This window comes from Gymnoscopelus microlampas (assembly GCF_963454915.1).
Source record: "Gymnoscopelus microlampas genome assembly, chromosome: 18".
In the NCBI taxonomy this organism is placed as follows: Eukaryota; Metazoa; Chordata; class Actinopteri; order Myctophiformes; family Myctophidae; genus Gymnoscopelus; species Gymnoscopelus microlampas.
Window position 1 is genome coordinate 27,553,405 of NC_139955.1, and position 14,568 is coordinate 27,567,972.

General features: G+C 39.4%; 2 protein-coding genes across 3 annotated transcripts; both read left to right on the plus strand.

The window, feature by feature from the left end:
* Positions 1 to 916: 916 nt before the first annotated feature.
* Positions 917 to 1,672, plus strand: LOC311033999 (nanos homolog 1-like; the record flags this gene model as incomplete). The annotated part of the gene is made up of 1 exon (XM_084041737.1): positions 917 to 1,672. The coding sequence occupies one exon, from the start codon at positions 917 to 919 to the stop codon at positions 1,670 to 1,672; it is 756 nt and encodes a 251-aa protein (XP_083897863.1).
* A 1,181-nt stretch (positions 1,673 to 2,853) lies between these two features.
* guf1 (GTP binding elongation factor GUF1) lies at positions 2,854 to 14,181 on the plus strand. 2 transcript variants are annotated; one of them, XM_084085951.1, is made up of 18 exons: positions 2,854 to 3,220; positions 3,461 to 3,572; positions 3,947 to 4,095; positions 5,113 to 5,193; positions 5,382 to 5,459; positions 5,710 to 5,793; positions 6,352 to 6,416; positions 6,634 to 6,837; positions 7,937 to 8,076; positions 9,533 to 9,656; positions 10,415 to 10,547; positions 11,076 to 11,219; positions 11,389 to 11,522; positions 11,690 to 11,791; positions 12,862 to 12,981; positions 13,527 to 13,563; positions 13,670 to 13,835; positions 14,144 to 14,181. In XM_084085951.1, the coding sequence occupies exons 1-17, from the start codon at positions 3,026 to 3,028 to the stop codon at positions 13,799 to 13,801; spliced, it is 2,034 nt and encodes a 677-aa protein (XP_083942077.1). In that variant the 5' UTR covers positions 2,854 to 3,025; the 3' UTR covers positions 13,802 to 13,835; positions 14,144 to 14,181. The 2 variants fall into 2 exon arrangements, with proteins under 2 accessions (XP_083942077.1, XP_083942076.1); XM_084085950.1 differs by having other exon boundaries at positions 13,670 to 14,175.
* Positions 14,182 to 14,568: the final 387 nt, after the last annotated feature.

Here is a 14,568-nt window from a genome sequence, read left to right on the forward strand (position 1 = left end):
AACACACCGCCGCTACTTCAAACGTTCTTTCAAGACATTTGCATTTAAAGACTCTGCAACATTGTTGCAGTTTATGGGTCTGTCTGACATGCTGGCCAATCAGACGGTCATCATGACTTTTAAGTGTGCTGTCGCAAACATCAGAACAATTGCACATCACACAAATGAAACGCACAGAGACCAAGATAAAAGAATAATGTTAGGCGCAGATGAACTTAATGTGAACTTTAAATATAGAGCACATGCGCATGCAGACGCACGCGCGCACACACACACGCACGCACGCGCGCGCGCGCGCGCGCACACACACACACACACACACACACACACACACACACACACACGTGCGCTTAAAGTTTAAACAGTCTCCTTCCCTTGTTTGAATACACTGACTGACTGCATGCAACAACATTTGGATTCCTTCCGTAGCCTAACGTAGGCTATTTAAAAACACTTTGGGGTTTAGGCCTACTCAGATAGCTAGCCTATATTATGTTAAGTGACTAGTGAAACAGACTAAATGTGACAACAAACATTTGTTTTGTAAAACAGTAGGCCTATACTCCATTTCCAAACAAAATGGCAAATCATTGCGAAATTGTAAACGTGCAGTGCAATCAGTGCAATCAGTACCCGTGTCCTTTGGGACAGAAAGACAGACAGGTATGATGGATTGCTGACAGGCGACCTGCGGTTGGCACCTTGGCCCATCAACATCAAACAGAATGGCCTTTTAAGCTCTGTTCACTCAGCTAGACATTTAAACATTGTTGCAATTCGGAGCGCCTCTAATCAGACAGGTGCGGGTTCAAAGGGGTCCGCAAACCCTTATATACAGCCCAATGTCACCGACGTGTTTTCTGCACACTAGCCTATTATACTGAAGACATCAGCGTGAAGACATCGATCTGCCAAAATGACATCCAGAGACGACGTGAGACGACCTGTCGCCGGACAGACGTCCAAGATCCCTGAGCCTGACCAATACTTCAACGTGTGGCAGGACTATCTGCAGTTGGGGAGGAGAACCTTTGACCGACTGCTCGCCGTGGACCATGAATTGGAGGTCGGGCATCCCGACAATTATAGTCTCGGATGGGCCGGACGGAGCACACTGGACATTGAGGACAAAAAGCCTATCCTTTACCAGGAGGACGATTTGAACTCCGTGGAGAGTATCGCCCTCAGTCCGGCCAGCACATACAGTCTGTCGGACATGGTTGGTCGTCGACCCCGCTACGTGTCGGTGGACTCGGAGGAGAGCATGACCCTCAGCACAGCCTCCAGCCTTTCAGACGCGGTTGGCCGTCGACACCGCGGTTTCTCCGTGGGGAGCATGACCTCTAGCCCGGCCAGCAGCCTTTCAGACACGGCTGGCGTTGGCCAACGTCGACCCCGCCGTCCCGTCTGCTGTCGGTTCTGCAAACAGAATGGAGAGTCGGCTGAGATATACCAATCACACTGCCTGAAGTCTGACGACGGCGACGGGAGAGTCACCTGCCCCATCCTCCGGAGGTACACCTGTCCGACCTGCAACGCCACCGGGGACAACGCACACACTCGCCGCTACTGTCCAATGACGCAGCCCGGCGGCAGACAGGTGGAGACTGGAGCCCTGTGGAGTCTGGACTCAGTGGACTGGGACACTCGGGCTTGTCAGTTTGAGGAGTGAGAAGAAACAAGTGAGAAGTTGTCACTCACCAAGGGACACACGAGACTGTAGGCTAGCCTACTGTACATAGTTCAAAACTGCATGGCAAGCACGTTAAGTTCTATCTAAGATAAGTTATGTGTTCTAATGTGTTCTAACCTTATAGTCTCCATATAGGCTATCATGTTCTGAGAGAAGTTTACGTTTTTGTTCACTTTGAGACATCCTTGTTTAACTATTATTTTCTAAGTTTTGTAGATCTATATTCTAACCCAGTTGAGACAATTCATGTTCTGTTCTTAAGATATATGAAAATGTATAGCTATATTTGTGTACACATTTTTATAACCCCCTAAATGTATAGCTATATTTTTGTGCCCATTTTTATACCCCCCGAAATGTATACCTATATTTTGTACACATTTTTATACCCGCCTAAATGTATAGCTATATTTATGTACACCTTTTTATACCCCCCTAAATGTCTAGCTATATTTTCGTGCCCATTTTTATACCCCCGAAATGTATAGCTATATTTTGTACACATTTTTATACCCCCCTAAATGTATAGCTATATTTTTGTACACATTTTTATACTCCCCTAAATGTAGCTATATTTTTGTACACATTTTTATACCCCCCTCCCCCCCACACCCCTGTTTAGCCTTTTGTGGTATAAAAGTGTCAGTTCAAGCAGCACTTTGTAGTGATTTGTATATTTGATCTTGTCAATAAATATACCGTTATCATTATTTGGTAAGTTTCATGTTTCTTCTCATTTATTTATAATTAGTTCTGAACGCAAGAGTAGTTTGTAGCAAGCAATATATTAATCGGAAAGCAGACAATAAAAGCCCATATAGGATTGTTCAGATGGCCTAGGGGTTTATTCACAAGCACACTAAAAGTCAGATGACAACTTTGGTCTATCATTATTTTATTATTTTACTCCAACGTTTTTTCTTTGCATCAGAATAAATGAATGAATGAATAGATGAATGAATGGATAAATACATACATAAATAAATAAATACATATCATATGTCAGTGGCAAAAAAATATTAAAATGTACGTGACAAGCCGGCATGGTGATGACCCGTGCAATGCTGCAGGCAGTGGTGGAAAGTAACTCGACTGAGTCAAGTCAACCACATTTCCCAGAATACATTGCTTATGACCTATCACCTCAAAATGGCAGCCTTCATGCAGCTCTTGAGGTTGTGTTGTTTCCAGGGCTTTGCATTTATTTAAAACAATTTTATTGGGGACGAAGTGACATTTTATTGCAGAGCAAAAATATGCAGTGATGCACTATGTATACATTATTATTTAGCTGATCTCACTTAATGAGACATTTAAGATTTGATCGTAAACATGTCATTTTGCATTTTGAAACGATGGTACGAAATGCCAATTTTAAGACGTCTTTTAGAGTTCAAAGTGTATAGAAAGAAGATCCAAAGCTATAGCACAACCCATACGACGTTAAGACACAGATGGATAAAACATCTACCAATATTATCAAGCAGATTCACACTGATACACAGTGATACAACACAAACACACAAGGTAAGGAACTGGATTAAGTTCCTTATGAATTAAATGTTGTTAATGTAATTGTAACCTTTATTGCATTGTAGTGGATTTGAATATATACAATTAATGCATATTGACAGTCAGTAACATCCAATATCAGCACAGACGAGTGATAGAGAATTGAAAAGACTAAGCTAATGACTGCACTTTGCTATTCAAAACAGAACATGTGTCTGATTTAGGTTTTTCTATGCCAAACTGTTCACTTTGTAGGATGTTGTTGACCTGTCCAAGTTCCCTGTCGAAAGAATCAGGAATTTTAGCATCATTGCTCATATTGACCATGGAAAAAGCACTTTGGCTGACAGACTGCTGGAAATGACAGGTAGAGGTTGTTCAAAATAGTAGAAATAGCCGATCTACAAGCTCACAACGTGTAGCATTGTGACACGTTGTGACATTGTAGATCTGATTTTTAAACACATTTTGAATGTAAAACATATTAAATATGGCCCATTTTAGCTACAGCTCATTATTTATTTTCATTATTGGTATCGGCCATTGTCAGTAATTTCTTTGTATATTTAGTTAGGCTATTTGTCTGCCCTGTGCAATTTTTGTTTACAATGACTAAAAGACAAACAGAAATGCAACTTTTTTGCATTTACACAATGAAACCGTTAATCGCAATTATTTGTTAGACAATTAATCGTCAAGTAAATTGTCAAGATCGTGACAGCCAATATCCCTGATGAACAGGTGCCATATCAAAGACTGTGAAGAACAAGCAGGTGCTCGACAAGCTCCAGGTGGAGAGAGAGAGAGGGATAACAGTTAAGGCCCAGACGGCCTCATTGTTTTACAACCACCAGGGTCAGCAATATCTCTTGAACCTTATCGACACACCAGTGAGTCAATTACTTAATTCTTATTTATATATCTGTGTCTTATTTCAATTTTGGAAGCCTATTTGTTTCCTTTTCTAAATTGTTCAACAAAGTGTGGATGTCTACCTGTTGTAGATATGGGTGCTTGCGCAGGTCTGGAAAGTCTGGACGAGTATGTTATAATTAATAATGACTGTTTTCCAGATCTGGGAAAAATATGGCATTTTGGTGTAATGTTTGAAAAAGTCTGGATTCTGCTCATGGGAACACAAGTTGACAATACACAAATGCAAAATGCACAAAAAATGGATTGCCAAACAAACAAGAAAAAAAAAAAGAAATTCTCCACATATGCACTCTAGTGTTCTTTGTGATAACTGCATGGATGCCAGCTTTTAATCTGGGCAACATTTCTAATTCAATTAAAGCTGCACAGTATACTTATTGCATCTAGTGAAATTATGCAATGGTTAAATTGTGTCTGAGTCAGCACCCTTACTGTTAGCCAGGGTAGACTTGGAAGTTGAAAGTGTGAAAATGTTTGCTTTCAAGCTTATGGCTCTAACACAAATACAGTAAAGAAAATGTCAACTGCTCCTGTCTCCAAGTCAAACACTAAAATGTTGTGATTAAAAAAACAAAAAACAAACCTGTGTCAAAGAAAACAATAAAGAGTAGAAAAAAGAAAAAAAACAAAATTTTGGAAAAACGTTATATTTGGGAAAAGACAGAGCACCCTGTGGTTGACTATATGGTAGTTTGTTTAAAAGCTGAATTCACTTTGTGTTTCTCTTACAAAATACACCATGTAATACTGTGTACTATATAGGCCAATTATTGATGATGTGCCAATACAGTATGAACAAAAGCAGGTTCACCATTTTGGCTCAGCCTTCTTTGACATTTACAGTTCTCATAAACATGTTTTATTCAGTATGTTTGGTCAAGATTGTTTATCTTCTTTTTTTCAATTGTAATGTTTTATTGCCTGTAAAACATGTATTTTTTTCATCCATAATACATTTTTCCCCTGCCCAGGGTCATGTCGACTTCAGTTATGAGGTGTCCAGATCAATTTCAGCATGCCAAGGTGTTCTACTTATTGTCGATGCCAACCAAGTAAGTGCTTTGCCCTCAATATGTATGGTGCTCGGTTTAGTTGTTAATTAATTAGGAATTCTGGGATAGTGTTACGCAGCCATTAGTACCCTGTCATATTATTTGTTACTAGCTGTCCTAGTTGATTTATATGGAAATACACAGTGAATGTTACTTTGCTAACCATACATATTTATTGACATGTTAAGGGCATTCAGGCACAGACGGTGGCTAACTTCTACCTGGCTTTCGAAGCTCAGCTGACAATTATCCCTGTCATCAACAAGGTACAGTACACTCTTTCACAAGGATAATATCCTTGTGTATGTGATTGCAGAGTGGGGACATCCCCAGACTGCAATCCCCCAGACTGAATGAACCAGCGTCACTGTAATGGCACAGTCAATCTTAACGCCAAGGTCACTCTGCCTTTCCACTTTGTCATTTAGACCCACCAGTGATTTGATATTAAGGCCACATGGTACTTTTTTGAATAGAAGCAAGTCATTAACAACCTCTTGACATTTTCTTTTTCAGATTGATTTGAAGAATGCTGACCCAGAGAGGGTTGAGAAACAGATCGAAAAGGTGTTTGATATTCCATGTGAAGAATGCATCAGGGTGAGTTTGAGTATGCACAAACTTTTTTCATACTAGGACCATAATAGTGTCAAAGCTTTGGCCAGTTATCGTACCGAAAATCATTTCCCCGTTCATTTTCCTCATTTGTTTAGTTATTCATATCAGTAAATCAGTCTTTTCTCCAGGGACTATTTTCGGCTAGACATTTCAAATCAATCCGTGCTTTACAATGCATTAAAATGCAACAATAGCGTAACTTTGACAAATAATGACTGCGCAACTATATTTAGCGTATAGCATACAGTACCTATCTTGATCAACTTGTAAGTTGAACAGAACTGAAATGAATGAAATCAGTGGATTCATCGAATATCAAACAAACCACAGTATGCTCTAGAAAATGGTCAGCCGTGACATCCAGTACTGTATAATATGAGTCATAGTCAATGGGTTAAACATGCAGACCACTGGTATGGTCCTTTATGTTCTTATTGTGTTTTTGTACACTGCTATAACATGCAAAATGTTTTTCAGTTGTCTGTATAGATGTGTAATATGAATTGACAGTAAAGAACGCAATTAATTTAATTTTCTAAGATCTCGGCTAAACTTGGAACAAATGTTGAACGAGTACTGGAAAAGGTTGTCAGCAGAATTCCACCGTAAGTATTGCTGATTTGCTTAAATATTTAATGCTGTAATGAATGATTTTACTGACTGAAGAGGGCCTGAGTGCTGAAACATTTTTTATATACTTTGTTATGCTCTTTGCAATCTACATTTTCTGTAGTCTTTCAACTTTTAACATCCTTTTTGGTTGCAGATACTCTTCCATTTTTTTCATTTAAACATTTTATTTACTTTTTTGTCCATTCTCAGGCCCACTGCTAGGCGTGATGAGCCGTTTAAAGCTCTGGTATTTGACTCCAATTTTGACCACTACAGAGGTGTGGTAGCTAACATTGCTGTGTGTGGAGGCCATGTCAGAAAAGGGGACAAGATTGTATCAGCGTACCTTGGCAAAAGCTACGAGGTCAATGAGCTGGGCCTGCTCCGACCAGATGAGTATCCAACGGACAGGTTGTAAGTAGCTTTTATCCTCTTTTCACTTCTCTTATTTTGCACATTCTTATCTTTTAGAGTTGACACGCTTGACATTATCATTCACCTTACAGCGGAGGGTCTGTGTGTCTTTAAAAAAAAAAAAATACAGTATATTTTTTTTATTATTGCAAATCTCTTCCTAGAACTGAGGTTTGTTGGTGGAAAGTAAAATAGCATGGCAATGTGACCTCACTGATATTGCTACAGTATATACCAGAATGTTTTTTTCAATCTATTTCTTTTACTTGTTTTATTCACATCTGGCCCCACATCTCCAGATGTGGGGCCAAGTTGGTGCTCTTCAGCAATCAGGGTTCTGAATGAATTCTAGCCGAATAAACAAGGCACAATACCACCACGGGAAATGTAATATCTATTTAGATATTTATGAAATTATGTTATGCATTTGCAATGTGTGTAATAGATGGTGGTATATTTCTGGGTACATTTATTGTGGTAGTTAAAAGTTTTAACCACATGAACCCTACTCAAAATGTCACTTTTGTTAACCAATTAAACCTATTCTGGGGGGAACGTTCGCCAAAAATAGCCGTTCTACAAGCTCACAACGCGTCGCAATGTGAGCTTGTAGATTGGCTATTTTTGGCATATATATTTGTGTAGAGTGAAATAGGAGCGTACCAAATGGGCTCTTTACAGGTCTGTTTTAAGTGGTACAGAATTTGCAGCTCAACAAAAGCTAATTCATCCTAGTGTATGACGGAGGACAATTTCACAATCAATTAAAATCTCTGCGATATGATTATTGTGAGCGTTTTTTAATAACGATTATCGTCCCATCCCTAGCAACTCATATGGTTCCTGGCACTGCTCTGTGCATCATAATAACAATGATCACATAAGCCAGTGTCATACGTTATTAATTTAGCAAAAGAAAATAGTTTTTTCCTGAACCATGTCATTTATCTGTTTATAAAAATGCCTGTTTTCACTGTGTAATATTCAAGAGCAGTGGTTTGCAATGTGGGGTCCAGGGACCCTCAGGGTTCCTTCAGGGGGCTTTGAGGGTTTTTCTTTTTAGAACCACTGTTTAGAACTCACTTGATCTTCTGTGCAGGTATGCAGGCCAAGTGGGCTACATTATAGCAGGGATGAAAGACGTGAAGGAAGCCCAGATTGGTGACACTCTTTATCATCAGAACAATCCAGTAGAGTCCCTTCCGGGGTTTAAGCCTGCCAAAGCCATGGTGTTCGCTGGTGAGCAGAAATTCTTGCTTGAGTTCCACTTTTAAGAATTAGAGATCAATCCACTGTATGCTAAATGAACCTGTTTGTTCATTTAGCATACTCTCTCCAGAGAGACTTTCAAGTAGCCTGGCTCCAGCCCGTGAATCGCTAGCCACGGCCATTCAAAAAAATATGTTCAGGCGATTCTGGTCTGGTGACGCTCTCATAGGAGGTCTCAGCCTCGGTTGAAAATCTGATCGACGAATCGGGCGGGATAATCCAGTACGAACCAATCGCCAAAGAGTCTTTGAAAAAAAAAACTTTGGCCACGCCCCCATCTCAGCAACCGGCAGCATTGAGAGGGCTTTCAGACTGAATAATGGAGTGAAACGAAATGAAAATTCAGGCTGAGTGTCAGGCTAACTTTCAAGTGCAAGATCAGTGTAAAATGGCACGAGCCCTAGTCAACAATAGTGTCAGGGTAAATGGTCTCGTTTGCAAAGAAAACAATTTACTGCTTCAAAGAAGGCCACTCTCACACACAGATTTCATTAATTTATGGATAGACTAGACAGGTGCCCAACAGACTTACTCGAGCACGGTGCAAGTCAGGAACAATGCATGTTGGGAATGCATGCCCCACCCGGTTATGCAATACCTGTTGTAACCATAGTACCCTCAGAGTACCTGTTGTACCCGTCTGTCTGTCTGTACCCTTTTATGCCCATATGGAGATCTCTGTATCTGTCTGTTTGTCTGCCTGTGTCAATTTTATGCCCACAACAGTTCATTACAGTAAGGACACTCTGTGACATGGTTACTGTGTGGACTCCTATTATTTCTTTTTGTCCTGCATTATTCATGCACTGTTGAGGGTGTAAAGTGTTTTATATTTTTGTTCATTATGGATGGTGTTTCTTTTGAGGCTCCCAGTACAGCATGGGCAATTTAGCTGCACTGATTGGTCAATGGTCAGCTGCCATATAACTCGAAAGAAGACACGACTTTGGCTTGCACTCATTGGTCAGCTGCTGTATAACCCATAGCAGCTGACCAATCGGCACAAGTTTATCACTCTTGTGTTCCTTTTACTTTCCTCCCCACTGGTAAATAAAGGCTGAGTATGAGTTATCATAGACACTGCCAGTCCTTAATAATTAATCTTGCCATGCACAAAGCTTTTTACTGTCTTCCCATTTACAGTATTAGGTTTTCTGTGAATACATAGAGCATAACAATTCTTATTGTGCTTGTATTGTAGGCTGGGATAAAGGCTAGACAGGTTGACATAATGTACCTCTTCAATGTTTATTCAGTGCTTGTGCTGAATAATGACTCCAGTCAGGAGCTGGTTGGCTTTTTGTACATTCAGTGGTTTGCAAATAAACAATGCATGGACTAGTGGTTGTTGCTTATGTTCTCTCTGTCTCTCACACACATGCTCTCTCTTCTCCGATTCTTATTTTCTTTTTCTTTCTTTCCCCAGGGATGTACCCAATGGACCAGTCAGAATATACTGTTCTTCGCAGTGCCATTGATAGGCTAACCCTGAATGATTCTAGTGTCACAGTGCAGAGGGACAGCAGTATGGCTTTGGGAGCAGGCTGGAGGTTAGTAGGAACACACATGCAGTTCACAACAGTACAAAACTGTTATGAGATAATGTTTTTGTATATGGCCTGTTCTGATTGCTTATGAATGATTGAATTTAGCAAAATGTACAGTTTAAAATAAAGGACAACGAATTAATGTGGGAGGAGGTGATATCTATTGCACTAGCGATTTATAGGTTGATCAGTGAGCCTGTGCGTTCCTCTGCATAGCGTTACGTCCTCCCGGTGTAACTTGTCACTGTCAGGTGAAAAGAAGTGGCTGGTGACTCCATGTGTCTCGGAGGAGACATGTGGTTGTCTACACACTACACCCTCCCAGATCAAGCGGTAGGGGTTGTTAGTGACAGAGACTGTACTGTACTCTCCCATATGGTAATGACTAAAACTGGGGCAAAATGGAAGAAATAAAAGACAGGTTCTAATATTGGCATGGCTTCCCTAAATTGCAGTACGTACGTGGAGGCCAGTCTGGAGCTGTACTCCATATTTGGGATGTCTGACCCCTTCGTTGCCATGCGTTAAAAACTTTGGGAGATAATATAATACGTACACGGGACGGGGGACATACAGTCTTTCCGATTTATTTTTGGCGTCTTATGCTTTATTTCAGATAGGACAATGTTGAGGGAGCATACAGACAAACGGCTGTTCTAGCTTTCTGTTAAAGGGGCTATTTGCAAACCAAATCTGAACATCAGTTACAGCTCCTATTTTAAGGGGTCCTCTTTATAACAGTCTTTTCATTCCCCTTGCAGACTTGGCTTCCTGGGTCTTCTTCATATGGAGGTGTTTAATCAAAGACTAGAGCAGGAGTATAATGCCTCTGTCATAGTAACAGCACCCACTGTACCCTACAAGGCTATCCTGTCCTCTGCCAAACTCATTAAGGTAAGAGCCAGCTTCAGCTCGTATTGTGTATATTGGACAGGAACAGTGATATTAGACACTACACTGTTTGGACTAATGTACACGATTGTGGTTAAGAAGGAGCTTCAGCTAGTTTCAAAGCATGCTTCATGTGTGAAAAGTGAAAGCCAGGTGAAATTCTTTTTTTTCCTGGAAAAAGAAAAGGTAGCTTTGCTGAAAGACTGGCCTTCACTTTAACCACTTACACCCTTTATACTTTGCTGACTGGAGTCTAGACCCAGAGGTCTATACTTGATCCCCTCCTTTTTCCCTCTACACCAAATCTCTTGGATGAAAATAGACAAAATAGACAAGCTCACAACGCCTTACAGCGTGGTGCATTGTGAGCTTGTAGATCTTCTTTTTTCACCGTATGTTCACCTATTTGCGCTGAATGTTCGTTCGCCTATTATGACTTATGAATTGGGACCCTTGAGTTTAAGTGGTTAGAATAAGTCCAATACTGTAGCTTTAAGTCGTGTGCTTAAATAACAGTGGTTGTTCTTTTAGCAACATGGCAGTAAGGAGATCACCATAGTCAACCCTGCTCAGTTCCCAGACAGATCGGTGGTGTCAGAGTATCTGGAGCCCATGGTGTTGGGGACCATCCTTGCTCCAGACACTTACACTGGCAAGATTATGACTCTCTGCTTGGTAAGCTCTATACTCTCTGTTTGCATTGATGTCAGCTTCCTTCTCATGTGAAGCTGGAAAAAATAAATAATACACACTATATATATACATTTTTGGACAAATGCACTACTCAAAAGTGATGGATGCAAAAACATATAAGAGTTACATACATTTTGTTTTTGTCTCAAAGAACCGCAGAGCCATCCAGCAGAATATGGTGTACATCGATGAACATCGTGTTATGATGAAGTACCTCTTCCCTCTAAATGAAATAGTAGTTGACTTCTACGACCTTCTCAAATCAATGTCATCGGGATACGCCAGGTAAAACTAAAGATTGTGCTGTTTTATTTACCCAAATTGTTTAGAGCAACTGCGCATGCATTTCTATTTTTAGAAGATATTGAAGAGATTTCTGTTCAAGTTTTGCAGTAACTCTTAAAGTTTCTACCTTCAAATAGGTCTGATTTTGGTTTATTTATTCTCCATAGCTTTGACTATGAAAATGCTGGTTACCAGCCAGCTAACTTGGTTAAGATGGATATTCTCCTGAATGGTCTGCCTGTGGAGGAATTCACTACAATCGTGCACAAGTAAGTTTCAAATTGTGTTATTTGTGTGTATTGTACAATATCATTGTTACTTTCTTCGGCCAGTTTTTCTCAGCCTGTGTTACTGTTGTGTGTACTACTGCTTTTACATGAGTGAGTGACAAATTAAACCCTCTTGAATCTATCAGCGAACCATATACTGTATTGTAGCAATCAGTTCTAATGTGATTTATTACTATCACAAGGGCCACGACTTAACAAATGGATTTTGAATGGCATAGCTACAGTATGACACCATTCATTGACTTGTGTAATTGAAGGGTGCAATGTTTCTGCAACGGTGGCTTCCTTGCCAAATGCCAACATGTGCTATATAGACCTTTTACACCTACTGTAGCTATCTGCACCAATGGCTTTCTGTTACAAAGGCTAATCTGTTTGGTCAGGCCCCGACCAATGTGTATGGTATCCAATAGGCTATGGGGCCTATTGGATTGGTCTAGGCGGGTGCAACGAACAATCGCATTACTGAACAATCGTAAAAGGTTTTTTGTCCTTCCTGACAGAAAACCCTCTGGGCAACAGTCACTGGTGCGCATCCCGTCTTTCACAAGATACATGTAGCGACCTAAGCAGTAAATGGACAAACATAAATATACTGTTAAAAAGACAGTGACACATAAAATGGAAGAACTATAATGTGGATTGACAATAAATTAGACCCAATGTATTTGTAATTGTGACCTTTTTTCTTCACTTAGATTACAAAATTTGAAAAGATTGAAAACATTAAATAAATATACCCATATGTATATATATATATATATATATATATATATATATATATATATATATATATATATATATATATATATATATATATATATATATATATATATATTTTTTTAAATAATATAACTAGACACAAGTTACAGATGTATGTGCTCTGAAGCAGCATTGAATTTGAAATTCCTTGCTATTCCTTACATACTGTACATTTGAACCGATATAAGAAAAGTAAAAAAAGAAGTGTAAAGCACTGACTGTTATCATGTTTAATGTCATTATGTTTAATGAGGTTTGATTCAGAGAAGTGTATATTTTGATTGCAGAGAACGGGCGTACGTTTCTGGGAAAGCCTTGTGTGAGCGGCTGAAAGACGCCATTCCAAGGCAAATGTTTGAGATTGCTGTACAGGCAGCCATTGGGAGTAAGGTTCTTGCTAGAGAGACGTAAGTACATTGCTTGGAATTGGGTAGAAAAAAAACATTGTGTGTGTTTTCATTTTTTAGATCTAAAATGTGTAATTTTGTCATTCTTTGAAACCTGAAGCTACATTATAGCACACAACAAAGTAAAAGTCTCATTTATGCATCAACATGTGTTTGTACTATAGATGTGTTGAACTTCAAATGGTGTGTTGAGTGAATTTTATTAAATGAGATGTATCATTTCAATTAGCATTGTGGAACTGATATCTTGTACCCGGTCACTAATATACTGTATCAACGGGCAAACAACTGCACGCATGCAGGTAGAGTCATGACTCTGAGGAAGATGCAGTTGCATCAAAACTTCTTTTTTGTACTTGCCAACTTTAATAAAAGAGGCTTCAATTGTCCGAGCTGCTCCAGTGTCTTCTCTACATATGCTGTGTTGTCCTGCTGCTGTGATGCACCGCTTGCCTACGTATGGCTGAGGCGCGGCAGTAGACTCCCTTTCTACTCCCTTTTTCAGTTCCCTTTGATGTGATGTATTTGATGTGTGTCTCTTTCAGAATTAAAGCGTACAGGAAAAATGTCCTTGCAAAATGTGTAAGTAGAACTTTATTCTTGAAAGCTTTGAATCTTCAAATAATACAGTACAAGTTCCAAACAATTAGAAGATTGTACATGGTAACACTTTTCTTTGTTTTTTTAGTATGGAGGTGACATCACACGGAAGATGAAATTACTGAAAAAACAGGCTGAGGGTAAAAAGAAGATGCGGCGTATTGGCAATGTGGAAGTTCCCAAAGACGCCTTCATAAATGTTCTGAAGAGAAAAGACTAATAGAAAAACATTTATAATGTTGCTGTTATTTAAGGTGATTCGCTGCCTTCATAAATGTTCTGAAGAGAAAAGACTAATAGAAAAACATTTATAATGTTGCTGTTATTTAAGGTGATTCGCTGCCTTCATAAATGTTCTGAAGAGAAAAGACTAATAGAAAAACATTTATAATGTTGCTGTTATTTAAGGTGATTCGCTGCCTTCATAAATGTTCTGAAGAGAAAAGACTAATAGAAAAACATTTATAATGTTGCTGTTATTTAAGGTGATTCGCTGCCTTCATAAATGTTCTGAAGAGAAAAGACTAATAGAAAAACATTTATAATGTTGCTGTTATTTAAGGTGATTCGCTGATCAATGGGTCTTTATTATGAAAGACTGCAGTCCTTGCAGTCCTTGTGTCTTGGTTTTAAATAGATTTTCTATTAACGTCATGTCCCACACACTAGGAGACAGACTCACAACTTAACTTATGTAACTTTCCTGTTCTACCCTGGAATTGAACCCAGGTCTCCTGCGCAAGAGCTGGAGTTTTTACCACAGAGGTAATAGAGCCTGCCTGTTTGTGCATGGGAGAAATAGGAAACAGGATCGTGTCAAAGGGCATGTTTAATTAACCTCAACACAGGATCTAAATGTCTCAATAGAAGAGCTGGGAGACCAATCACAAACGACTCCACATAAGTTATATTGTACATACTCTACCATACAGATTGGAAAAAATAAAAACGTATTCACAAAAAAATAAGTTACATAATACCGCTTTA